Consider the following 25,227-nt stretch of genomic DNA (forward strand, 5'->3'; position numbering starts at 1 on the left):
GGATTAAAACTCGCTAAAATAACTCAGACTTTTTGCTAAGAAGAAAGGCTGGCAGAGGAAGCAAGGAGGAAAACCTGAAGATGGGGTGGATGCAAGAAGAGCTGTGCTGGGTCAGATCAATGGTCAATTTAAGTCCAGCATCCTGTCTCACACAGCAGTCGACCAGTTATTCTGGAGGGCCAACAACAGGGTAGAGAGAACAAGGCCTTCCCCTGATTTGCACTTGGCACTGGTATTCAGAAGCTTATTGTCTCTGAATTTGGAAGTGGGTAGGAATGAGGCAGGAAAAGGCTACAGAGGCTGCCAGGGAAGCAATGAGGAAAATAGTGGGAGAGGGAGATACCAGGGAAAATAAAATGCCCCCTGTAAATTATTATGTGTTTCTCACTTATGTTATCCAAAGGGCAATTTCTTTGTGATTCCAAACTCACTTACTACTGCAAATGTCCAGATGCAACAAAAATTAGGCCCAACATGAATAGGATGTTTTGTGCTAGGGCCACAAATAATTTTTAAAAGCCCTAAAACCTATGGAATGTGTCTGTTCTGATGAATTTTAGTGGTACAATGGGTAAGTCTCAGCAAAGTAATTCTGCCTACCCTACCTATTTGTCTTTCAAAAGTCTGCAGTCTGCCTTTGCTAGTTAAAATTGCTAGCTTGTTAAAGTTGTCAGGAAGGAAAGGTGGCATAGTATAGCCTGATGTCGTCAGATCTTGGAGACCACTGAGGAAGACTCTGCAGAAGAATGCAATGGCAAACCACCTCCGCTTCTCACTTGCCTTGAAAGCCTGGGTTCACCATAAGTCAGTTGCAACTTGACAGTACTTATGCACATACATAAGTTCTTCAGTGAGAAGCAAGGATCAGTTTGAATACCTTTTACAATATGCAAATGGGTGTAACATGCATTCTTCAACAGGATAAGGGGTATTATTTCTAATATTTCCCTTGGAAGAAAGTCAAGAGAAAGGAATGTGTCAAGAGACTGCAACAATGATACATACCCAAATTCCCTTTTGGCATAGGGCTGCTACCAAGGATGGGCTGGAACCAAAAAAGTTAAAAGCAGCAAAGGGAAACCAATTTGGGCCCAGGTGTAATCTGAACAAGAAGCACTTGTGCTATGTACTTGTGCTTCTTTGTTCAGAATCAAAAACAGGGATGAAAATATATTATTGCTAAAGGGTGGTACAATGAGCATAAGATGACCAGAGAGACCTATTATTTTCTGTTCTTTACAACCCAAGCTTATGCAGAGATCAGCACACCTATATTTGCACAGAATCAGGCTGTGAGTACACTGAAAGTTTAAACTATGTCAGCACTGACTTTCAAAAAGTGCAACAGGAAAAGGGATTACATGGGGAAATCTGCACAGGACTGCCATCCATGAAAAGTCATGCCACAAGCTTGTGTACATGCCCCCCATTTGAGAGGGTTATATTTGGACATATATTTGTATTTTGCCTAGGATGGCCTTTACTTTAAATTTACAATGCTTTTTTTTTAATTGCATTGCTTGCCATATTACCATCTGAAGTTTTGGGTCTACAACCACTCCTATCATTAAACAGCCCACCTGCAGGAATCAGAGGACAGGTTTTGCCAGTTAACACCCTAGAATGGCAGCTTCCACACCACTTCCTCTGCAACATATGCACAGGCAGATCTTTTTCTTTGCAAGCTATATGAGTGGCTCAGATATTTAATAGTGTATTATTGTACTGTTGAAGGCTTTCAAAGCCAGAATAACTGACTATTATTTTCCAGGCTGTGTGGCCATGGTCTGGTAGTTTTTGATCCTAATGTTTCACTCGCATCTGTAGCTGACATCTTCAAAGGTATGTCACAAAACATATCTTACATGCCTCTGAAGATGCCAGCTGTAGATGCAGGCAAAACATTAGGAGCAAAAATTACCAGACCATGGCCACACAACCTGGAATACCCACAACAGCAGGCTGTATTAGTGTTGCTTGTTACTGTTTTGTGACTTAATGGCATTAAATGTACATTTACAAAATAAGTTTTAAAAATCCCCAAATTCCAGAAGTGGAAGATCCATCAAAGAGCAGAGAATTAGGGGAAAAACAAGAATCAAGGGAGAAACAACAGAGATTGTGGAGGCAAAGAAGTAACAGCGAGGGGCATAATTGACACTGGGAAAAAATAACTAAGAAAAATAGGGCAGATTTTGAAGGGGAAGGTTATATTTCGCATTCTGTATTTCGAACGCTGATCGGCAGGAAGACGAATGCCCCCCTTGGTTAAAGCAAATGCTTTACACAGAAGGTAGGGTTTGATTATGGATATGAAGGAAGAGTTGATATTTTAAAAGGGCAGAGGCCTTCCACTGTCAACACCGCGGGACGGGGCTGCCACAAAATCCACAGGTCGTCCACTCCCGCACCCAAGACCCTTGCGTTTTACAGTCGGTGCCACCTGCAAGGCAAGGTGGTATACATTGACTGGGCCTTAGGTAGAGCCAGGCCCACGGACTTCCCTCGCATTTGCAACGAGGAGAGTTGGGCTTCGCATAAATCTTGCTACCCTAAATCCAGCCTGAGGTCGAGCGAGCGTGTGGCGACTGAGTTGCACTGAAAGGACGGAGTCCACAGAGGCTGGGAACTGTGCGGAAATCCGTTTAATCCCCAGGCCAGCAGATCCCACTCCGTCTCGCCCGCTCCTCCCTGCAGGATTGAGGTTCGGGTCACGGCCGATCCTCTTCCAGGGCTTGGCCGAGAGAGGCGGAGCGGTGGGCGGACTCCTGCCGCCGAGTCACATGCTCACCTGGAGAAGGAGGAGCCCCGAGTGTCTCCCAGGGCCGGCCGGGACCCTCCCCGGCTCAAATCCCGGCTCTCGGCAGGGCTGCAACCGCCCTGCCGCCAGCAGCGAGCGCCGGAGTCGCCTTCGGGCCTGTCTCGGCTGGATCCCGCCTGATCGAGGAAGAGCCTAATTAACGCCTCCCGTTCCGCGAGACTCCCGACCTGCCGAGGAGGAGGAGGAGGAGGAACACCCGGCAGAAAGTTTGCGTGCCTGTCCGGACGGCGGGTTGCGGATCCGGCCCCATGCGGGACGGGAGAGCCCTGAGCAGGGCTCAGGCGCTAGGATCCCTCAGAGTCGTCGCCTGGGGCTGCCGCCATGGGCAGCTGTGTAGGGAGGCAACGCAGGGAGCGGCCGACCACCCCCGGGCACCCGCGCAAGCGAGCAGGTGAGCGGCATCGAAGTACCCCCTTCCCCCCCCCCCCCCACGCCCTCTCAGCCTCAGCAGACATGGCAGTTGGGCGACCGGGAACGCAAGCGAAGTCTGGCCCCCGCGACGGAAGAAGGACACTTCCCCTTCTCCACCTAGGCCCACCCAAGGCTGGTCATCGAGAGTCATGCCAAGCTTGGGGACAGGGTGCTGTTATATTATGCTGCTTAGGATTTCTGATGGTCGTCTGGACGGGCACTGTGGCCCAAAACAATGTGTAGGCGAGGGCTGTATATGCTTCTAGGAGTGGATCATCTCTGTTTTAAGTGGTATGAGTGACTGGGGGATGCATGTCCTATGAGAGGGGAGAGGGATGAATTTGGTGTCCTATAGTTAATAGTAAGCCCCTTGCACCCAGCCATCCAGCTTCTCCAGACCCAATAGGTCTGTGTCCAGCAAAAGTGGAGGATATCCTGGAAACTTGCCTTCTCACTTTATGTACCAGCTGGTCTGTCCTGTCTCACCAGGTGAGTTGAAGGTGCAGACTCCCATGCCTCTGCTGACCCAAGTGCACGGGGTGGGTGTTGGCTGCTTTCATGTCATGGGCTGCTAGATTAAGCGGTATTAATTCTCAGTTCAGTGAACAGGTCAGAATGATTTGGGACCAGAGTATTTTTGGGCCAGGAAAGCAACCTTTCTTTATGTGGCTGATCAAAATTGGCTCTAAAGTCTGCAGCAGCCACATTGGGAATATGTCTTGTGACCGATATCTTTACACCAGTACTAACTAAAAGACGTGACCTTCTCTAAAAGTTAGGGTCAAAAATATTTGAAGAAGCTCTGTTTGCTTCTATGTGGAGTTAGTGGGGAGGGGCAGAGGTTGGCACCTTAGAAATTTCGTCACTACTCTCCATTAGTCAGATTGCATCTGGAGAACCGTGCCCAGTTCTGGGTGCCACTCTTTAAGAAAGTTGTAGACCAACTCTAACAGGTCCCGGACCAGGGGCGTGCAATAAACAGACCGAGGGGTCTGGATAACTCCTGTGAGGAAAGCATGAGGGACCTTAGTATTGTCTGGCCTTCAGAAGAGATCAGACATGATCACACTCTTCTAATATCTGAAGCGCTGCCTCATAGAAGAGGACAAAGACTTGTTTTGCTCTGCTCCTGAGGACTGAATCTTCTAAAGAGCTGAGGTTACAGGAGAGTACATTGCTGTTGAATGTTAGGAAGCAGCCTTCTAACAGTGAGAGCGCTATGATAATAGAACTGATGAATTATTTATGTAATACTTTAAAAAAAACCACCTTTCCTCTGAGGAGCTCAGGAAATGTATATCATTCTCCCCTCCTCCACAACAATTCTGTAAGGTAAGTTAGGCAGAGAGAAAGAGAGAGAGCAGTCCAAGGTTACTGAGTGAGTTTGTGACAGAGTGGAGATTTGAACCTGGATCTTGGTACAACACTCTCACCCCAATATCACACAGGCTGTTGGGATGGGATGTTACTGGAAATTTTCAAGCAAATACTGGACAGCCATCTGTCAGGGACATTTTAACTTTGGATTTTCTGCATTGAGCAGGTGTTAGACTAGATGGGTTTTAAAAGCATCATCTACCTCTACTGTTCTTTATATTCCACCCCCCAAAAAAGTTATTTTTACTTCAAAACAAAAGTCCAAAACATTCACAAAGACAGAACTTCAACAAATTATCAAGTACTTATTTCATACAGAGTTCCAGTTTCTTCTACACCGAATATTAACCCTTAAACCTACACTTTCAGCAGTTGGCCATTACATTTAAATTCCAACTCAAAGGCCTTGTACCTCTTCTGCAAGGTGGGAGGACTGCTGCTGGCATAGACTTTACTGTTACTTTGTGTGGTGTGTCCATGTGCACAAGACTTTATGGCCTGGTCTGACATTTCTTAGTTTACGTCACTCAAGAACGCAGTCGGTTCCCTTTCATAATAGCTCTGTCTCGCTCTCCGCTGCTGCTGCATCAGTTGGATCAATAACAGAAACAGCCTTAACCCAGCAAGCTCATCAGCAGTACTTGGCATCAGTACACACATACGGATGCAGAATTTTTGGTGACAGAACAGTCTTGACTTTTCAGCAATAGAGAGGTCTTTGGTGGCATGTCAGTGTAGTTTCTATGGTGGCAGCTAAATAACTTTTTTTTAACCTACTGATAACATAGTGGTGCAGTAACTCCATCTGGCCCCATCCTAGTCCCACAAAGCTGAGATCTCCGCACTTGAGGAATGGTGATGATGCTGGATAGAAGTGGATCGAAAATGGGCAGACTGGCCATGAAGTTCCTGGTCCTTATGCAAAATAGTCTTCTCTTTACCTGAAGGAGGTGTTCTGCAGAAAAGGTTGTGAGACATCAAACTTTGCTGAGCTAGAAGCCACACACTGCTCACTTGGATTTGTACTGTCTTGCATGTTTCTGGAAAAGGAGTAGGATCTAGCCCATGGCAGAATAGGGAGGGGCTTGTTGCTACGCATTTTGCTGTTCAGTTTCCTGAGAGCTTTACTTATTTGTAGCGGTATTTTGCATCACAGGATTACATGGCTGAAGTGCTATGGTACCGTAATAGCTGTTTTATTGGTCACAAACTGACATTGGCAACAACCTACCTTATATGGATGCTCAGGGCATGCCTATGGTTTTTGACTAAGAAATGTTCATACCCACAATCATCCAGCCTCTAAGGGCACAGCATTTTGTGGTGTTCTTGGTGCCACAGGCCAGGACATCTTTGGCTACTCTTCAGCATATACTTTTACACAAAAAACTCTTAACATAATTTGCAGTTTTGCTTGACTCACAACTGTGGGGAGCCCTGAAATAGCTTGGCTGTGAAAAAATTGTAACACTTGGTTCTGTATTGAGGAAAGGATATGAGACCTTATTGACTTCACATCTTCTATAACAGACAAGTAGAACTAGGGGAGGTATTCTCTGGAAATGGTATATTGTTCTAAAAGAGGTACAGTTTCCTTTGTTTGCATCCTGTGGTCAGTCCTTTTTATTTAAAAGGGTAGACAATAAGCATGTCAAACTTTTATTTATTTCTTGTTCATTCAATAGGTTTATGCTTCACCTCTCTGTCATGTGTACAGAAAGTAGCTCTTATTTTCTTTATGGGTGAAACCCTTTCTCCCATAGAAACTGGAAGCTGCTCTGAAGCTTCCTGGTAGCGTTTATCTTAACTGCTTATAAAAAGTTGGGTCGACACTCCTGGTGATGTATAGCTGGCATTTTGCAAACGCAGGCAGTGTATGCTCAGCTGAATCTTCAAGAAACAGCGGAAACACATCTTTCTATTAATCATCTGAGGATGTCCACTGAAAACACTGCTGCTAAGCCAAATTTCTTGGTAGCTGGTGGGTTTCTCCCAAGTTCTGGTCTCGAGGTACTTAGGGGTGTAAGTTGCGTGAAGGGCCAGACTAGCAAGGACATTCTTGTGAGGGGACTGTTGCAAGGGGGTGGGGAGATACCATCTTGACTGCTTGAAGTCACTGCAGATCTCATAGTGCCCTGAGAAGACTTGGATCTTGAGCCCTGGTGCCTTCTCCACATTCCAGAACCATAATTATGCTTCAGTGTTGACTTAGAGGGTATTATCTCTGCTTCCGGCCCTAAATTATGGGGCCAGTGCTGTTAGTCAGTCATTGCATTGTACCTCAGAGGTGACTACATGTGGTGATGGGTGGAGCGATATTCATGTCTTCCTCTCCCAACTTTCTGAGGCTCAAAGTCACTTTCAACATTGTATTCTTGTAAATGTAGCCCTCTGTCTCGTTTCTCTCTGTGTGGGAAATGTAATACTGAAATTGCTATCACATGGGCCTGGTTTATTGATATGTGTATAAAATCTCATGACTGGCTGCCCTTCTGGATTTCACAGCTCTCCTGTTGAGTCAGCCCCATACGTAACGAATCTACACATTGAATTTGATCATACATGAAGAAGCATGCCAGTCGTAGTGTGTGAACCCACCCTGGAGTATCCTGGAAGATACCCATTAGCTAGTTTGAGTGCCATGTTATGAGGCTGACTGAAGTTTTCTTTCTCTGAAAGTAATGCGACTTTAAAGTGCACACTATGATAACCAGAAACTGGCCCCACCAAGGGCCTGCAGGACTGACTCATGCCTGCACTCTCTGCTCACTCAGCCACTGATTGCAAATGCCTCGGTGTTGCTCCCAGCAATAATTACTGTTTTGTAGGAGGCAGAAAAAGAGAAACAGGAAGTGGGGAGGGGCGGATAAATAGGTTGAGAACAGGACTTGTAAGCTACACCTTCCTGGAATGGAGGCTGACTGCATCTGATCCATAAAAGACACAAAGGCAGGATTACATGTCATGTTTTAGCAGAAGGCACAGGGTGGGGTGGGGGTTGAGCTGGATGACCAGCTGAGGCAGAAAACGTAATCTTAGGTTTAGTAAGACCAGAGTTTTTAAAGTCATCCCAAATGTGTTGTCCCCCAGTACAATGTTTATCTAAACTCCAAGTCCAGAGATTGTGGTTTTAGCAATATATTTTCTGCTTTTGCCAGCAATCATGCAAAGTATATAGTCCTAACTGAAATCAGTGGTGCTGAGTACCTGTACTGAGCTACAGTGTTTCTTAAACTGTATGAAATTGACCATGCCTGAAGGTACCTATGTTCACCCCCCTCTGGTTTCTGGGGGAGTTAATTGCACTTAAATCCTGTTGAAATGAATGGTATTTAAATGAATGATGACTAACTTGTGTGACAAAGGTTGCAGTTCTGTGCATACTTCCCTGAGATTAAGACTAATTAAACATAGTCGGACTAATATATGAATAAACATCCACTGGATTAGGCTGTAACTTTCTCTGGATTTGGGATGTTTGATGAACTTGCCCAGCTGCTACCCCACACTGACGACTTCTTCTTTACCTATCCAAATCCTGTTCACTCCTTTGTACCTCTGCCCTTTTGCTGAGCTCCTGGGCTTCAAGCCCTGTCTTTTAGAGCCACTGGGGCTTACCCAACGTTGTTTGCCCCTGTTTGGATGGTATTGGGAGTGGGTTCTTTTCCTGCTTCCATGAAACATCATGGTGTGTTCATGTGCCTCCGCAGTTCTTCCCAGCTTTTCTGTGTTCTTTCCAGAACCTGCTTTATACTGACTTTTGAGAAAGTTTGCATCACAGCCTAGATGGCTGCCATATAGATGAGAAAGCGAGGAGCAATCTCCTGTTTGAACTTCCTAGGCCTGCGGTAGTCAGGAGTCAGCATCCTCAGTCCTTTTCAGAGATCCCTGCAGGTAGGGAGGTTAATTCTGGCTTGAGAAATTCCTCAAGATTTGGGGGTGGAGCCCGGCAGGGCTGAGAAGCCATGAAAGCTTCCCTCTGAAGCGGGTGCTTCCTCCAGGGCAACTGATTGCTGTAGCTGGAGATCAGTTGTAATTTTGAAAGAATTCCAGGCTCCACTTGGAGGAGAGCGACATACTGCGAAGATACAATCTATGCTCTGAAAAAGAATGTTTATAAACCATCTGGATGCAAGTCTGGCAATGAGATTGCTGTGGTCTTTGGTTGACTGGGAAAAATGTAATGGCAAAGCTGTTTATGCCTTCCTCTTGCAGGCACATGCCATGCCTTCCAGTTCAAGAAGCACTGACTTCCGATAGGTCCATGGTGGCAAACCTATGGCACTCCAGATGTGCCATAGGTTTGCCACCATTGCAATAGGTGTATCAAAGCGGCTCTGTGCACAAAAGCAGGCTAATGAAGTGGGGACTTCATCATAGGCCTAATGAAGGATGAGCGTTTAAACAAAAATATTATGTTTGAATTCAGCCAAGGGCTTTTGTCACCATAAGAGGTATTCTCTTCTTTCTTGTTTTCTTGTCTTCTGTGTCTGATCTCTCTGTTCTGCCTTCACTGGTGCCACTGACTGATCTGCTGTAAAGTGACAGTGGAATCCTTTCCCTGTTGGCAGGGTTGTGGCCCATGCGGCAGCCGTTGGTGTTGTTATTCTGATGTAAAGTAAGGCTGGCCTGCCTTTACAGAAAGAAAAAAAACTGAATTTGGAGGGCCGTGGGTGGACATTCAATGTGAAATCAAGCCCCTGATCTTCACCAGTGTGACAAGTGATGCTTTGTGAGCGCAGGTCAGTTTGGAACCTTTTGCCAGAAAGGGACAGACAACACTTGCAGTATATAAGGGTTGAAAAACTGCAGTCATAAAATAGTGTGCAAGTATTTCAGAGTAAGGGTCATCATGACAGTAGTAGTACCAGCCCTGCTGGCTAGAACAGTGGATCTGTAGACCAGAAACCTTTACTGAACTGATTGCAATTATGATATTCATGTTAAGGAGGGGCCAACTGAGGTGGCAGACCCCAGACTTGGGTGAGAAGGTGTTCGGGGCCGCAGGTTGTCTACTGCTTTGCTCATTTGTGTGAATGAATTCTCTGGGTGCTTGATGGTGCTTGTTGTCTGGCTGCACTACGGCTGTACTTTGATCCTTCAGGCTCGAAGCAGGCTCCTGGTCTTCTTTTCTCCCCACACATTTGGGTGCACGCCCAAATGATGCAGTCCTTCTGCTTAACCTACTGATTATATAGGGAAAGACCCACCCCATTCTGCATCTCATGCTGTAAGCAATCCTTCAAAGCCGACAGCTCTGTGTCTTCCACCCTCTTTCTCTGCCTCGGATGAGGCTGGACTTGCCACCTGCAAGCAGCAGCTCCTCACCTCAAGTAGGTGTTAATTAGTCCCCAACCTGCCTCCCCCTTGCCCAGGCCTGCTTGTTTGTTCAGCTCAGGGGGTGTTGCCCAGATGCCTCCCTGCAGAGCAACTTAAGTCAAGTACACAGCTGGGAGCTTAAGTTTAGACTGTGCTGCTTGAGGGAGCAGCATTCCCGCATGCCCTAGAGAAGGCAGAGGTATTCAGGTACAAAGGCCAGACTTGGGAGACCACGTTCCAGGGCTCCCAGATAAGATCCTGTGCATGTGGGTCCTGTTCTGCCACATTTTTGCATCAACACGGTTGATGAGCTGCCTCTAAGATGGTACAATAGAAGTGAGGGTTCATGCAGCTTTAATTTTGATAAGTGTCGCCCAGTTCCTTGGTGTGTGTATGTGAGGGAGGGAGCCCTACCCCCACTTCTATCTAGCCACTCTAGTTGCCTCATGAGCCCTGGTCTTATTAGCCAGCTCAAAGCCTGTTCATCATAATCCTCCTGTCTGTTGAGCCACATGGCCCCTCCCTAAAATGCTGAGCCAGGCAGCACAGGGGGAGTAGTGCCAACAAGACGTCAGTTGATGTGCCCCCCCCCCCCCCCCGCGTCGGCACACTGCTTTCTTTCTCTTGCTCTTGAGCTGTGCGGGCAATTTTGTGAGGCTCGTGTTGGGAATCTGCTCTGGTTTTGCCCAGTTCAAACCAGAAGACAGTTCTGGGGGAAGAAAATAGCCCTTGTGACACAAGCTGGTTCTGACACTTCCCAGATCATGTGAAGTTCTTCAGGGTGCTGAACTGTCCATGGCAAGCTAGTCATGTGTTTGCCGTTCCTGGTGGTCAATCCGTTCAGAAAATGTTGGTTCCTCTTCTTTTTCTTGCAGAATACCTCTTTTGTGCAAAAGGCAGTTTGTCTTTCAAGGGCTCTGGCAAGGCCCAAGAGAGAAAGAGAGTGGCCACAATTGTACCTGAAGGACATGTTCAGACAAGGAATTAAGAAGCAATGTTTATACATCACGTATAGTATTTTGCTTCCAAAAATGCTGTATATGCTGTTCCCTTCTGCAGATGTAACACTTGTACTGTGCTTCCCCCCAGTGATGACTCTTGGATTTGTGGTACACCAGCCTCTTCTAATCGTGTCATGATGCTTGCTGATGTATGTGATTGGGGGCTGATCTTACACCCAGGCAGATTCTTGAAGACAGGCAGTTGCTGAGTTGGCATTTGCCCAGTCACAGCTGGCCTTTGGCATTCTTGGTATCCAGAGGAAATATTCAGACAGACCCTCAGGCTCCTGAGTTGAGGAGTCATTCCTTACGTGATTCCCGCCTACCCAGTAAGAGCTAATTCACATGCCACACATTCCTACACACTCACAAGCTTGCTGAGGTTCCCAACCAACTCATTCCCTGCCTGTTTGTCAATGGACTCTCCCTTCCCCAGGCCCTGTTGCTCCACTGTTGTTTGCAGAAGGCATCTCTTCAGCTCTGACTTATCGAATCATTCCTTTGCCCTTTCCTTTCGGTGCAGGGATTGCTGCTGCCTGGTCACTGTCTTTAGTATTAGGCCTTACTTCTGTCGTTGGTCCTATGCAATTTTTGAACAGGAAATATACATGATGATCACACTGAACACATGGAGCCCTTGGGAGTATTCAAAGGACCTCACCTGCATTATTGTTTTACATGCTCATTTATAGAATATTTTTATTCTGACATTCCCCCCCCCCCCCAAAAAAAAAAAGATCCAAGAGGGCACTAAACAAATGCCTGCAAGGCAAAAAAAATAAATAAAATGAACCCCCTTAACCTTGTAAAAAAACACATTAAAATCATTACAGTAATTACCAGTCTAGCATCTACAACAACAGAACCCTTAGTAATATCAGAAGACACAGATGTACACAGTATCCTAAAAGCAGGAAGAGGTGATGTTGTCTTTTCTTGCTTGGGCAGATTTTTCCACAGAGTTGAGGTACTAACTAAGATGGCCTGTGATTGAGCTGAAGAACATATCTAAACGAAGAGATGGATAGCAGGAACTGATTGGATGACTGCAGTTGGCCCAAAGGACCATACAAGAAGAAGGAGTCCTTAAGATATGTGTTTCCCCAGTCATTAAGAGCTTTAGTTGTTTCCAGAAAAGGTGTAATGTGTTTACAACAGTGGATCTCAGTCAAAAGATTTGCAGCTGTCTTCTGCACTAATTGCAGTTTTCCATGTTGTCTTCAAGGGCAACTCCACAAACATCACATTATAGTAAACTAACCAAAAGGTTATATGGGCACAGAGCAGTATAGCCAAGGAGAGATGCCCTTATGCTCCAGATGTAAGTGATAAGAAGGCACTTGTTGCAACCCATCCCCTTTTTTAACAGCAAGGCTGGTTTCAAAGGTATCATCAAGACAGAGACAGAAAAGGACAAGGGCTGTTTCTTAGGTGGCTGTTGAACATTTCCTATGGATCCCAAAATCGGCTTTAAGCTGTTTAGTGATGCTTTGGGATGGATTAAGTTTTTAATAGTTAGAGAAGGTCTTGAATGGCATGTGTATATCTTCCACGATACATAAATATATTTGGGCTGAACCAGTCATAAATATTGAGCGTTCCCTTTCCTTCTGCACTGCCCCCTAGCATTGTGACCTTCGTATTGATAGCTTGTTCCTGTTTTGTATTGGCATATTCCTGCCTCAGAATTGTCAAATTGTTCTCATTTCTTTTGGTAGAAGGCTTGCTTCTAAGCACTTTGCTCTAGGCTGACTCTGACTGCCTTCTTACATGTCTGCTGAAAACTCATTCTAAATATACTTTATTGGCAGAACAAAGTAAACAAGTGTTTCTAGTGTAATTAGGAATAGCGCATCCCTATTTATCTGCCAAGAAATGGGACAAGACAACACCTGACCAAAGAGGTGCACAAACCCCACCCTTATGGTCCATGGTCCATGTTCCTTATGCCCTTTATTCATTCTGGCTACATGCTTGATTCTTTTTTTTGACCTTAGGGATTTGGAACATCAGGTTTCAGTCTGAGGAACAGTTACATTAGCCTGTTGTAACCAAAACTACAAATATACCTGTTTTTGGCTATGCCTACATATTTGGTGAGCATGCCTTAATTTTGCATATTGTATAGTTGCAATAGCAGGTGATTTCCTATTTAAATAGTTCTGAGCTTTGTAACAGTACTACCTGCTACAAACATTTGTCTCTTCCCAGCAAATTTTCTGCTTAGCTTTTGATCTACCTGCACACTTTTAAAAAACAGCTAGTACACATAAATATCTTCGGGAGGATCAGACTATGAATTAGGATGCAAAAGAGGGTTGCAGCTTTCTCTCGTGTGGGTTGTGAGGCTCAAATCCATTAACTGAGAGAGGAAGATCTGCCGCTTCCTCATCCCTACAGTGCAGAAAAAAGAAAAGGTGAAGCGGCCACATTCCCTTCTCTTCCCTTCCTTCTCCTTGCACTATTAATTCCCAAGCGTTCAGTCCTGGCCACCAGTGATGTAGTAAGTGATGGGCATGCTGTGTGGTCTGCAGTGCCGGGTCTCAAAATGTAGCATTAGTTTGCTAAATGGTTCCCACTTCAAATAGAGAACTGCAAGAACTTATTGTGAACATACCCAGAAACTTTTAAACTCTTGATTTTCTATTGTAACTTATATTTCACATTCACAGCTATCCACACATTCACAGCTATCCAGCTGTCGTGTATTCTTGCTCTGCAAAAATGTGTACCGTATGTGTACGGTTTTAACATAATCTCTCAAACAATGCAGAACTCAACTTGTTTCTCTTGTAATATGTAATTATGTCTCGCCAAGACCATCAGACTTGGGCCTTGTCTTCTTCCATTCTGGCGTGCTGCAGACACAATACCCTTGCTGCCTGTAAGGGTAGAGTCCCAGCAGTACTGCAGGAGATTGTATTTTTGAGAAATAAAGAGGCAGTGATACTGAGGACATGATTTGAAGCCTATAGCCAACAAGGAAGGCAGACAGCTGGTTTATGGAATGCTGGGGGAGAGAAAAGGACCTTACCTCCCTAGGGAGGATTATGGTGATAAAAGCCTCCCTGCTTTTAAATATGTTTGTGTGTGATACTAACTCATATCAATACATGGCAAGCATGACATAAGTTTGCTAAAACAAGTTGAATCATGTCAAAATGGATGAGTCGACAGATGCATCCACCACACATCATGCACAGTTCTTTAGGTGTGTGCTAAAAGTGTATAAGCAAAGGTCAAACTATATCATTACTAAATGTTTTCAAGTTATTCCAATAAAATAATTTTTGTATAAAGTTTTGAATTTGTTTTTACATAGTGCTTAAACCACAGTTAGGGTTAGGTGGAGATGACTGTTTTGCAGGCACAAGGAGTGTGCCCATGCAGTATGATTTTTATGCTTCCTTCCACCTGCAGCAAACCAAAGCCCCTCAATAACAGGAGTTGGGGGGCATTTGGGGCTGTGATGGGAGATGAGAACATCACTTTCCACAAGTGAATACCCTTGCCAGAGTGGTGTAGTGGTTCAGAGCAGGTGGGCTCTAACCTGGTGAATTGGATTTGCTTCCCCACTCCTACACTCCTACAGACCTTGGGCTAGTCGTAGTTCTTTCAGAACTCCTTCAGCCCTACCTACCTACCTCACAAACAGTCTGTTGTGGGGAGAGGAAGAGAAAGGACTTTGTAAGCCCCTTTGAGTCTTCTTACAGGAGAGGAAAGCGGGGAGTATAAATCCAAAGTTGTTGTCTTCTTGCACTTGCAGAAATTTTACTCTGGATCCAAGGATGGTTTTGTTTTGTTTTTGTTCTAATCAAATGTTTCAGTTCACATATTTGATTGTATTCAGGTAGAACATTAGATATATTTAAATTATTGATTACTAAATTAAACAAATAAATATGTGAAATCAGTTCATGCTTTGTTTGGGGCATCAGATTTTTTTTCTAGAAAATTTGCAGAGAGCAGGCTTTAAAATACCTAAGGAAATGTCACTCTAAGGCAGATTCCACATGGGCCAAAAACAGCGGTGTGAAAACGGTGTAAAATAGTTTAAAACAGTATAAAAGGGTTTACACCGTTTTCACACCACTGTTTTTGGCCCATGCAGAATCCGCCTAAGAACCTGTTGACACAGTGTATTGCAAAGCATTGGAAACAGCATCAGTAAGAAGTAGCCAATTTAGCACTTTTGCTACCAGTGTTAGATTGCTCAGTAGTGCTGCTCAAAGGGTTTTACCCCTTCCCGGCTTCTTGGTCATATTCAGAGGCTTGGTTTAGATCAGGGAATCAGCTCTCCAGATAAACAGGCAATTCCATCAGTTTCTCCGTCAGCATGGCCAATTGGCCATGCTGACAGAGGCTGATGGGAATTGCAGTTCCTGAACATCTGGAGAGCTGCAGGTTCCCTACCCCTGGTTTAGATAAAACAGTTGCTACTGTTTGTTGTGTGCTTTCTAGGGAACTCAGCTTGAATTAATCCAAGATCCTACATTATAGTAAATGTTAATCTAAGGTTAATGAGGATAACATTGTAGTATATTATGTTAGTAGTATAAACTTTCTTATTTATCTAGATATTCAAAGAAAAAATTGATTGCACAGCTGGGACATATCATCTAAAGATGGTGCCCAGGGCAAGAGTTGAATTGCATAGCCTCCCAATCGCCCCAACTTCATGTGGAGTTGTGGGGTCAATGGAGTTGAGAGCTGGTCTTGGTTGGTTTTAGCTTTAAACTGCAGACTTCACCACCGAAGTCTGCAGTTTGGAGCTGGACCCAGCCAGGCCGAGCTTACCCTTGAACTGCAGGCTCTCCCCTGGCCGGGTCCACCTCGGGAGCTCTGCCTCTGAAGTCACGGTGGACTTTGGACCCAGGCAGGCCAAACCTGCAGTTCAAGGTTGGCCTTACAGCTTGACCTGGCCAAGCCCAGTCTGGAACTGTGTGCCCCCCTCCACTCAACATGGAGTTCAGGGGCGGAGCATGCTGGACACAACTCCAGCCTTGAACTGTGCCCCTGCCCCCAAACTCCATGTTCAACTCTAGGGGAGCAGGGCTTGTGGGGGGGGAGGGGGGCTGTGTGCTGCCTGGCACCCCCTTCAAGCTGCACCTAGGGCAGAAGCCGCAGCTTTCCCCACCCTAGTTACGCCCTTGTTGAACATCAGTCTTATGAACAATCCCATTTTTCATTGTTGATGAGGATCCAGTGGAGATGTGAACAAATGTATCAAAACTGGTTCAGTTCCAATATCTTTCAATTAACATCCTTACTTATAATGCACATTACAAAATTCCTCTGTCTTGGCAAAATATACTTCAGTTTTATTGGTGTTATAAATTATATCCCTGGAAACAAAGTTAAATACAGTGCAGACAGTAATTCTGAAGAATTAATCTTGAGAGCAAAAAGACAAGAGGTCTTTTATAAAAAATGCCATCAACTTCTGTTGGAAATACAGCCTACTGTAAAATGGAGTTTTAAACTGAGAAGTGGAAAATGGCTAAGCATAACTGCTAATAAAACAGAATAGGAAATTTTATTTACTTCAAACTGCAAGCTACCACTATAAAGTTTTTATTTGCCATTTATAGTTCATAAATTAAACGTGTGAAAGTAGCTCTCATAAATGTTGGAAATGTGAACAAGTCTTAACTAAATTTTTACATATGTTGTGATAATGGCCTGCTATCCAAGATTATTGGAAGAAATGATAACACGGGTTAATAAGGTTGCTAACCTCCAGGTGGCACCTGGAGATCTCCCACTATTACAGTTGACTTCTAGACAGCCAAGATCAGGTCCCCTGGAGAAAATTATTACTTTGGGCAGACTCTATGATATTATATCTGGCTAAGATCCATCCACTCTCAAACTCCACCCTCCCCAGGCTCCACCCCAAATTCTTTAGGTATTTCCTATTCCAGAGCTGGCAACCCTGCAGTTTAAACAAATTGTATGTACCAAGCTACCAATGGATTTTAAAGTTAATCTCTTGGTGCTTGTTAACAATTGTGCTGTTTTCCACATAGATGGTGGTGGTAACATGAAGCAGACTGGTTACATATATCTTATAGCAGCATTGATATATAGTTGTAAGCTGGGGTGCCCACCCCAGAGCACCCCTTCCACGTCCCCTTCACAACTCCACCTGGGGCGTCACAGTGCCCCCCCTCCCCTTTGGCACTACGCTACTGGTTGTAAGCAGTTACATTGAGTTAGGAATGCATCTCAATCACCTAGATAGCATATCTCTGACATGTGCATTTCATTTTTTTTTACTAAGTGTAGTACCCTACATTTCTCCCTGTTGAAATTTATTTTTTTAGTTTCGGTCCAACTCTCTAATCTGTCCAGCTCATTTTAAATTCTGACCCTGTCCTCTGTGTATTAGTTACCCCTCCTAATATTTTTATATCAATTTACTGTTGTCACAATAGGGAAATTGCTTTACTGAAATCTTGTGGAAAACCTCAGAGCAAAGTGGGTTCGAGAAAGATCAGAGAAAATCTGGGTAAATTCCAGAGGGTTCAGGAATACACCACAATGCTACAGAGAAGCAGGAAAAAATCCACTTTCCAACCAGGTCTTTGGCTATACTGAGCAATTAAAAATATATAATAAACATGTTACTTTCTCAAGGGTGCCCATTCTGCAGTGTTTGGGGGGAACGTTAGCTCGCTCAGTTGTGGAGCAAATGCTCAAATTCAAAACATCAAAGGTCCAGTTCCTTGTATTTTCAGAAAAGGACCTCTGGGTACAGGGCTGGGAAGTATCCTTACCTAAAATCTTAAATAGAAGAAGAAGAAGAGTTTGGATTTATATCCCCCCTTTCTCTCCTGTAGGAGACTGAAAGGGGCTTACAATCTCCTTGCCCTTCCCCCCTCACAACAAACATCCTGTGAGGTGGGTGGGGCTGAGAGAGCTCCTAAAAGCTGTGACTAGCCCAAGGTCACCCAGCTGGCGTGTGTGGGAGTGCACAGGCTAATCTGAATTCCCCAAATAAGTCTCCACAGCTCAAGTGGCAGAGCGGGGAATCAAACCCGGTTCCTCCAGATTAGAATTCACCTGCTCTTAACCACTACGCCACTGCTGCTCCCATAGTCATTGCCTGCAAGAGTTGACAACACTGGACTTGACGGAACCTATTCTAAGAGAGATTTATACCATATATCTGTTCCTGGCCCTTTGTTTTTGTGAGTCTTCTTGGTTTTAGACGAGAACTGAACATCTGCTTCTTGAGGAATCATGCTGAAAGAACTTCCTTTTGAGTTGTCTGGTCCGTGTTGACCAGAGATGCTTTTCCCACATCTGGCAGTAAACTGAATTCCTCTTTGCAACTTCTTAGAGTAGGTTGCCAATTTCTAGGTGGGGCCTGGAGATCTCCTGCTATTACAATTGATCTCCAGCTGACAGAGATCAATTCCCTTGGATAAATGGCTGCTTTGGACAGTTGGACTCTTTGGCATTGTCCCCTGCTGAGATCCTTTCCCCCCCCCCACACACACAGACCCAGCCCTTCCCAGACTCCACCCCCAACATCTCTATCTCCCAACCCAGAAGTGGCTACCCAGTCTCTGAACCAAACAAGGGCAGAGACCAGAATCAACTAATGCTGATCTCATACCTTTTTATCCAGAAATGAGTAAGTATGGTTGTGCGTACTGCAGTGGAAGTTGCAGCAGCGTGTTGTCATGGACCTGCTGGATCCAGAAGGTATTGAGGACTCCTCTGATGAAGAGTCAGCAGGAAACCCTGCCTCCTGTCCACAGTCAATAGTAGAAGTGGCACAGGGAGAAGCAGCCTCAGTAGGGTCAGACAAAAGCCCAGAGCTGGACACCAGTGCAGTGACCCAACAGCCCTCCAGCTCTGAGCAAGCTGTGGAAAGCCAGATGCCTGCCTGCTCACCTCCCTCATCCCCAGAGCTTCAGGAACAGAAGAGGAGAACATGCAGGGCCCTACAGGACAGAAGACAAAGTATATGCATTGCAGCTCAGCACAGGCCTTGTATGGATAGTGAGGATGAGTATTTGCAGGGGCAGGTCTGAGGCAGCCAGCAGGTGCAGAGTGTTTCAGCCCTCTGAGTAGCCTTGCCTTTATAAGCAGCTGGAACGGGCATAGCTATGTGGAAGCAACATGTTGAATTGCTGCTGACCTTATGGCTCCTGCTTTGAACGATCTGCTCCTGTCTTGACCTTGTCCTGAATCTCTGAACTTGTGTTTTTGAACTTGTGTTTTGTGGACTTGTTACTGTGTTAGAACTTTTATGCTTGACTTCTGGAATACAACTTTAACCATGAAAACTGGACTCTGTGTGTTTGTGGGCCGGGGGGGGGGTTACTTGGGAACCATGACACACTCCACATTTTAAAGTAGTGCAGATTCTCCACTATCGTTTATAATGTTATTTAAGTGCCACTTTCATCCAAATCATTATTTCCTGCACTAGTAAACATACAACTTTGAAAAAAATAGCATTTATATTTTCCTGGATGGCTAGTAGCAACACTTACTTTTCTCTATTGCGGTGCCCACCGTTTTCCTCTGCACAGCAGCATGGAGCCTACTGAATTCTGCCAGCGAGAGATAAGGAATGTGATTTTGCCTGTTGGCACTCCATGGGAAACTTAGCCTGTTCAGTTTCTGCTTGTTAACACAGCTGAAAGGCTGAGGATCCAGCTTAACAGCCATCAGTGTCAAGGGGTGTTTGGGCCTGGTGCTGTTAGATTTACAAGTCAGGCCCCTCCTTCTCCATTTGGGAGGAGGAGTGTGAGAGGGAATGCCACATGTATGTAAAAGCCCCGCATTATCTGATGCATGCTTGCTTTCAGCCTTCCAGAACTCCTTATGAGACTATTTGGAGATTCCCCCTCCCCTTCTATATCAGCAGTGGCATATTGGTCAAGAGCAAGGGTACTCTAATCTGGAGGAACTGGGTTTGATTCCTCACTCTGCTGCTTGAGCTGTGGAGGTTTATCTGGGGAATTCAGATTAGCTTGTGCACTCCACCACACCCCAGCTGGGTGACCTTGGGTAAATCACAGTTCTTCTGAGCTCTCTGAGCCCCACCTATCTCAAAGGGTGCTTGTTGTGAGGAGGGAAGGGAAAGGAGTTTGTAAGCCCCTTTGAGTCTCCTTATGGGAAAGTAGAGATATAAATTCAACTCTTCTTCTTCCTTTTTTTCCTTTGCAAGTTTACGTTTTCTAGCCTATCTTTGCATATACAGAAACCCCATTCCTGTTTGTGTGTGACAAGGGGTGCGTTGTTTTGATACAGTTATCTAAAAAATGGGTGTCTGGTGTTTGGGAGGAAGCACAGTTTTAGTTCTTGCCTCAGGCACCATTTTCTGTAGCTGTGCCCCTGGGTGTTGCTGCTCCTCTGCACTCTTTTGCTGCCTCCATGTAGTCCAAGTGATGGGCAGAATATCAACGGTTTTACCTGACTACCATGCATGTCTTTAACTGACGGCAGAGTGGCGTGTGGATGGACATGGACATGCTGACCCTGGGATATAAAACGGTGGACCAGCCTCCTCCGAAAGCAATAGTTATATCTCTACAATAAAAATCTAGTCATGAATGGTCTGCATGTTTTCCCTGGAGCCAAATGAACAGTATTTTCTGTCTCTCACAATGGGCGCTACTTCTTGCACTATTGGGTCAGTTGTTCTAAAGCTAATTTAGGTGACGAGTTTAACATAGCTGGGGGTGGGGAGAAGTCAGCATAATCTGCCTGAGGCCCCTTGGGTCATCAACAGCCCTCTCTGTTCAGCTGGCGATCAAGGCAAGGTTTTTGTTAACACATTAGAAGGAGCCTGGAGAAAGATGCTTGCATTTGGGAGTTTCAACAGCTCCCGCTGGCCTAATACTGTCTCCTATTTCACAGGTCGTCACTAAAGGTGCCATGTAACTGATTTTATACCAAGCTGATAATTAGGAGCTTAGCGTTTCTTGTAGTTCAGACTTCATACTAAGCAATAGGTTTTTTTTTTAAAGGCACATTTTAAAAATACATAATAAATGAATAAGTGATAGTTCTTCTTTAAACTATGTAAATTTGGCAGTTCTATTGCCAGGTCTGCCTCGAAACATCCCCACGCATCTTTACAGATAAAGTTCCTCTAACCAAAGTGCTTTTAGTCTGACCTTTTACCAGCCAGGAAATGCATCAAAGATGAGGAAGAAGCTGGTACCCACAAGGGCCAAGGGTTTGCTTACATCTCAGGAAACTGAGGAAAGGGCTGGTTGTGGTGGGTTTTCCAGGCTGTGTGGCCATGGTCCGGTAGATCTTGTTCATAACATTTTGCCTGCATCTGTGGCCGGTGTCTTCAGAGGTGTATCACAGTGAGAACACACTTCCCTCTGTGATACACCTCTGAAGATGCCAGCCACAGATGCAGGCGAAACGTTAGGAACAAGATCTACCAGACCACGGCCACACAGCCCGGAAAACCCACCACAACCAGTTGAATCTGGCTGTGGAAGCCTCAATGTGGAATACATTGAGGAAAGGGCATTTGTCAGGCTCTTGCTTTTTCAGAGATGTTTCCTCATTCTGAAAACTTGCCTTGCCCTGGCCTTTTTTCACCCTCTGACCACCTCTAATTAGACTTAAACCCGCAGCACAAGCTCCTTATACAGCTGGCTTCAAATGAAATCCCCTTCCAGAGCCAGCCAGGGCAGGGTCAGCTCAGGAAGCTGGTGTTCTTTTGCCTCCTTCCCAGGGAAGAACTGACTGAGCAATAATTCTAGGAATGAGTGTACCCACAGGGAGGGCCCTGGACTCCCCTTGAATCTGAAGGAGGCTTTCCTGTTGGATAAAGGGGCGAAATGAGGTGGTGGTTAGAGGAGCAAGGGTTAGGGTTGCATGAGGGTCATCAGAACAATGTATATCCTGTGTCTGTTTTAGCATTTGGATTCCTGGGAAACAGTGCCATAGGAAGGGGAAATGGCACCCGGGGTGAAATGACAGCTCCCCCTCCCTGCATGCCCTGCCCCCCAAACACCCCTCACCCACCTTTTTAAAGCTAAAAAAGCAGCCTGCTCCGGTCTGTGGGGGCTGCTGCGGAGGTGGCCGGAGGGGTGGGGATGCGATTCTCTGCCCCCACGCCCGGGGCGTTTGTCCCCCGCTGCCGCCACCTTGTGGTAGCTCCGCCTATGCTGGGAAATCCTCAGTTTTGATTTTAAAATATTGCACTTCTAGCTGTTTGGACTGTAAACAAAAGTTTGAACACATGCACAGCAGTTGAGAACTTGTTAGAAGTCTGAAGGGGCTATTTGGGATTTCCAACTGGTGATCAAAGGAAAGATTTGGGGTCTCCAGTAATAACAAGCCTTTATTGGCATAAAATAAACATACAAAACAAGCATACAAAACCTGCCCGCCATTGCTCACAGTCATAGACACTGGTACTAAAATATATACATGGTCCTTCTGTAACTATAGGACATTCTTTCAGCTAAGTTGACTCACTTAAACGTCATCGGATACTGACAGAAGCTAGAAAAATTACTGCTGGCTATATGTGGTCATAATACATAGACATTGATTGGTATTCATCTAGACTTACGTCTATTATCGTTAGCAGAAATTTTGCTACATTCTCGCACACTGTGGGATCCATGTTGTTCAAAAGCATAGGTATCTTAAGAACATCAGTTAGATTGTTATACAGAAATGGGATAAGTGCAGATTGCGACATTCTGATTTTTGCAAACCTTACACAATGAAAGAGGGTATGATCGAGTGTCTCCACCTGACCCATGTTGCATGGACATAGCCTCCTCTGTTTATCAATTTGTTGATATCTGCCATAGAGCAGCATAGAAGGCATTAGATTGAATCTGGCCAGTGTTAAGGCTCTTCTTAATTTAGGGTTGGTGATCCAATGTAAATAATTGGCCATGTGTCCTTGCTCAATTGGAATAAGCAGGGTCAGGGGGGAACACGTTTTCCTCGCAGCCGTTATCATATCCCGATACTCTTGTTCTAATAGCTTAGTTTTCAAGCAGCTATATGCTTCTGATAGGGAAAGAGGGCCTAACGACTCTAGTGAAAAGCCAAGAGCGTTGATTTTTCCCTCAACTAGTTTCAGCCACCTAGAATTTGCATAGTCGGAAAGCATGAGGTGTAGCAAACTGGAGTGATCCTGCAAATAGTGGATATGTAGCCAGTATCTGACAGTTCTCAGCCAGGCCATTGTGGCATATGATATTTGCCCGAGTTCTAAACATAGTGCTGCATATGAAGCACAATTTGGTAAGCCCATAATTTTATGGAAGAAACGGGACTGGGCTGTGTTTATATTTTTGTTTATAGCTCCGATCCAAATTGGTGCTCCATAGAGGAGCTGAGAGCCGCATTTAGCATTGAACACCTTCAATGCGGATGGTATATACTGGTGGCCCACAGTGAAAAAGAAACGCTGAATTGCTAGGGCACTGTTGTTAGCTGCAGCAAGTGCTAATTTCCTATGTACTGCCCAATTAAGGTTGCTGGTAAGAGTTATGCCCAAATATTTGAACTGGTTAACTTGTTCTATGGGTCTGTTATTGATGGTCCATGTATGACTAGGGGGTCTTCTAGCGAAGGCCATTATTTTGGTTTTTTCATAATTAATTACCAGTTCGTTCCTCTTACAATATTCAGCACAGCAATTTAAGAGACGAGTGAGGCCAACTTTAGTGTGGGAAAGAAGAACGGTGTCGTCAGCATAAAGTAGCGCGGGCACGTGTTTAGCACTTAGTTTGGGAACATGCCCATTGGCCTTCTGGAGGGTTGGCACTAGATCACTAAGGAATATATTGAACAAAGTGGGGGCCAATGTACAGCCTTGTTTGACCCCTCTGGTTGTGATGATATTTTCTGTGAGTGGTCCTTTTATTGCGGCTCTTATTCTACAGCTAGTGCAAGTGTATAGCTGTTTTATGAGAAACAGTAGTCTGGGGTCGATATGTAACGCCATCAATTTTCTCCACAGTAGGGCTCTAGATATGGAGTCAAATGCCCCTTTTAAATCCAGGAAATCTGCAAAAAGTTTACGGTTATTATGAATTATACTTTTGTTAGCTAAGTGTGCTAAAACTGTTACATGATCCAGTGTTGATTTATTTTTAGTGAATCCAATTTGCTCCGGTCCTATTACTTCTGCTTGCTTGACCCAATCTTCCACTCTCCTAAGGAGTAGTTTTGCATATAGTTTGCCAATTACAGATAATAGGCTTATAGGGCGATAGTTTGAAGGATTAGTAATATCACCCTTTTTGTAGATTGGGACAACTATAGACGCCAGCCACATCTTTGGGATGTGGCCTGTGTTATTTACATGGGTAAATAAGGAAGCCAGAGTTGTAGCCCACCACTCGGGTGAGGATTTAAGTATTTCTGGTATTATTGGGGTCTCCAGTATATCTTCTTTCCTCCTTGCATGTACAGTTCTGAAAAACCCTTTCCTCAAACTTTTAGCTAATAAAATGAAATTACTTTAAAATTTGCATTTTGGGAGCAATATAAAGTATACAAAATAAGCAATATGTGCTTAATTTCCACAGTGTCTTTTGATCATTGACTTTAATTCTCAGTGTACAATATGCACTCTTCATGTGTGTTCTGCCCACCGCTGTAAGTACCAAGGAGAGGTTGAATCTAGGCAGGAGCACTTTACTGATAACTAGTGATCTCTCCTCCAGGATTTGGTGACCCCACAATAAAATATACTTGCTGGTAACCTAATGCTGATTGGGCTTTGTGGCCTTTTGATGGTCAGGAGTCAGCAGGGATTCATGATTCTTTCAAGCATCCTACACTACAACATGAGCACATGCTTACTGCATTTTCAAATATACATGATTAATGAAGCATTGTACCTCCACATCTGTATCAATGATACTGAACTGTGTGTTACCTTTCTGCTGGACTGCAGTACACTATGCTGTGGATGAGTCCTAAACATTGTCAATTCTTACACAATACGACTCAAATCTACTAGACTGAATTAAGATTTGCTGTCTGCCTTTGTTTGGGCAGGGGGGACTCCTTACAAGAGTTGATGCCTTCTCACTACCCTTATCCCTGAGCTCTGCCACAGCAGCTCCTCTTATCAGTACTCTGCTGTCTCTCTTTGTGTGGGTATGTGTGGATTAGGAAAGAAATCACATTGTGTCAGCGGGAATCCACATTGCTCATCACCATACTGAAAGGTGATACAGGGCTGGAGTCAGCCTGAGAACCAGTTCGTTTGTAGTTTCAGTGTTGGACTAGGATCTGGGAGACCCCATTTTCTACGGAAGCTTGCTGGGTGAC

At 44.8% G+C, this 25,227-nt stretch overlaps 1 protein-coding gene across 1 annotated transcript in view; it reads left to right on the top strand.

Moving 5' to 3' along the window:
* The first annotated feature begins 2,736 nt into the window (after window positions 1-2,736).
* Window positions 2,737-25,227, top strand: part of UBTD1 (ubiquitin domain containing 1) — a 29,056-nt gene continuing 6,565 nt past the window's right edge. The window contains exon 1 of the mRNA XM_048506314.1: window positions 2,737-3,212. Within this exon, the coding sequence (XP_048362271.1) occupies window positions 3,143-3,212 (70 nt within the window). The 5' untranslated portion in view covers window positions 2,737-3,142. The remainder of the gene's footprint in view (window positions 3,213-25,227) is intronic.

The sequence above is a fragment of the Sphaerodactylus townsendi genome, linkage group LG08, assembly GCF_021028975.2.
Source record: "Sphaerodactylus townsendi isolate TG3544 linkage group LG08, MPM_Stown_v2.3, whole genome shotgun sequence".
Taxonomy (NCBI): Eukaryota; Metazoa; Chordata; class Lepidosauria; order Squamata; family Sphaerodactylidae; genus Sphaerodactylus; species Sphaerodactylus townsendi.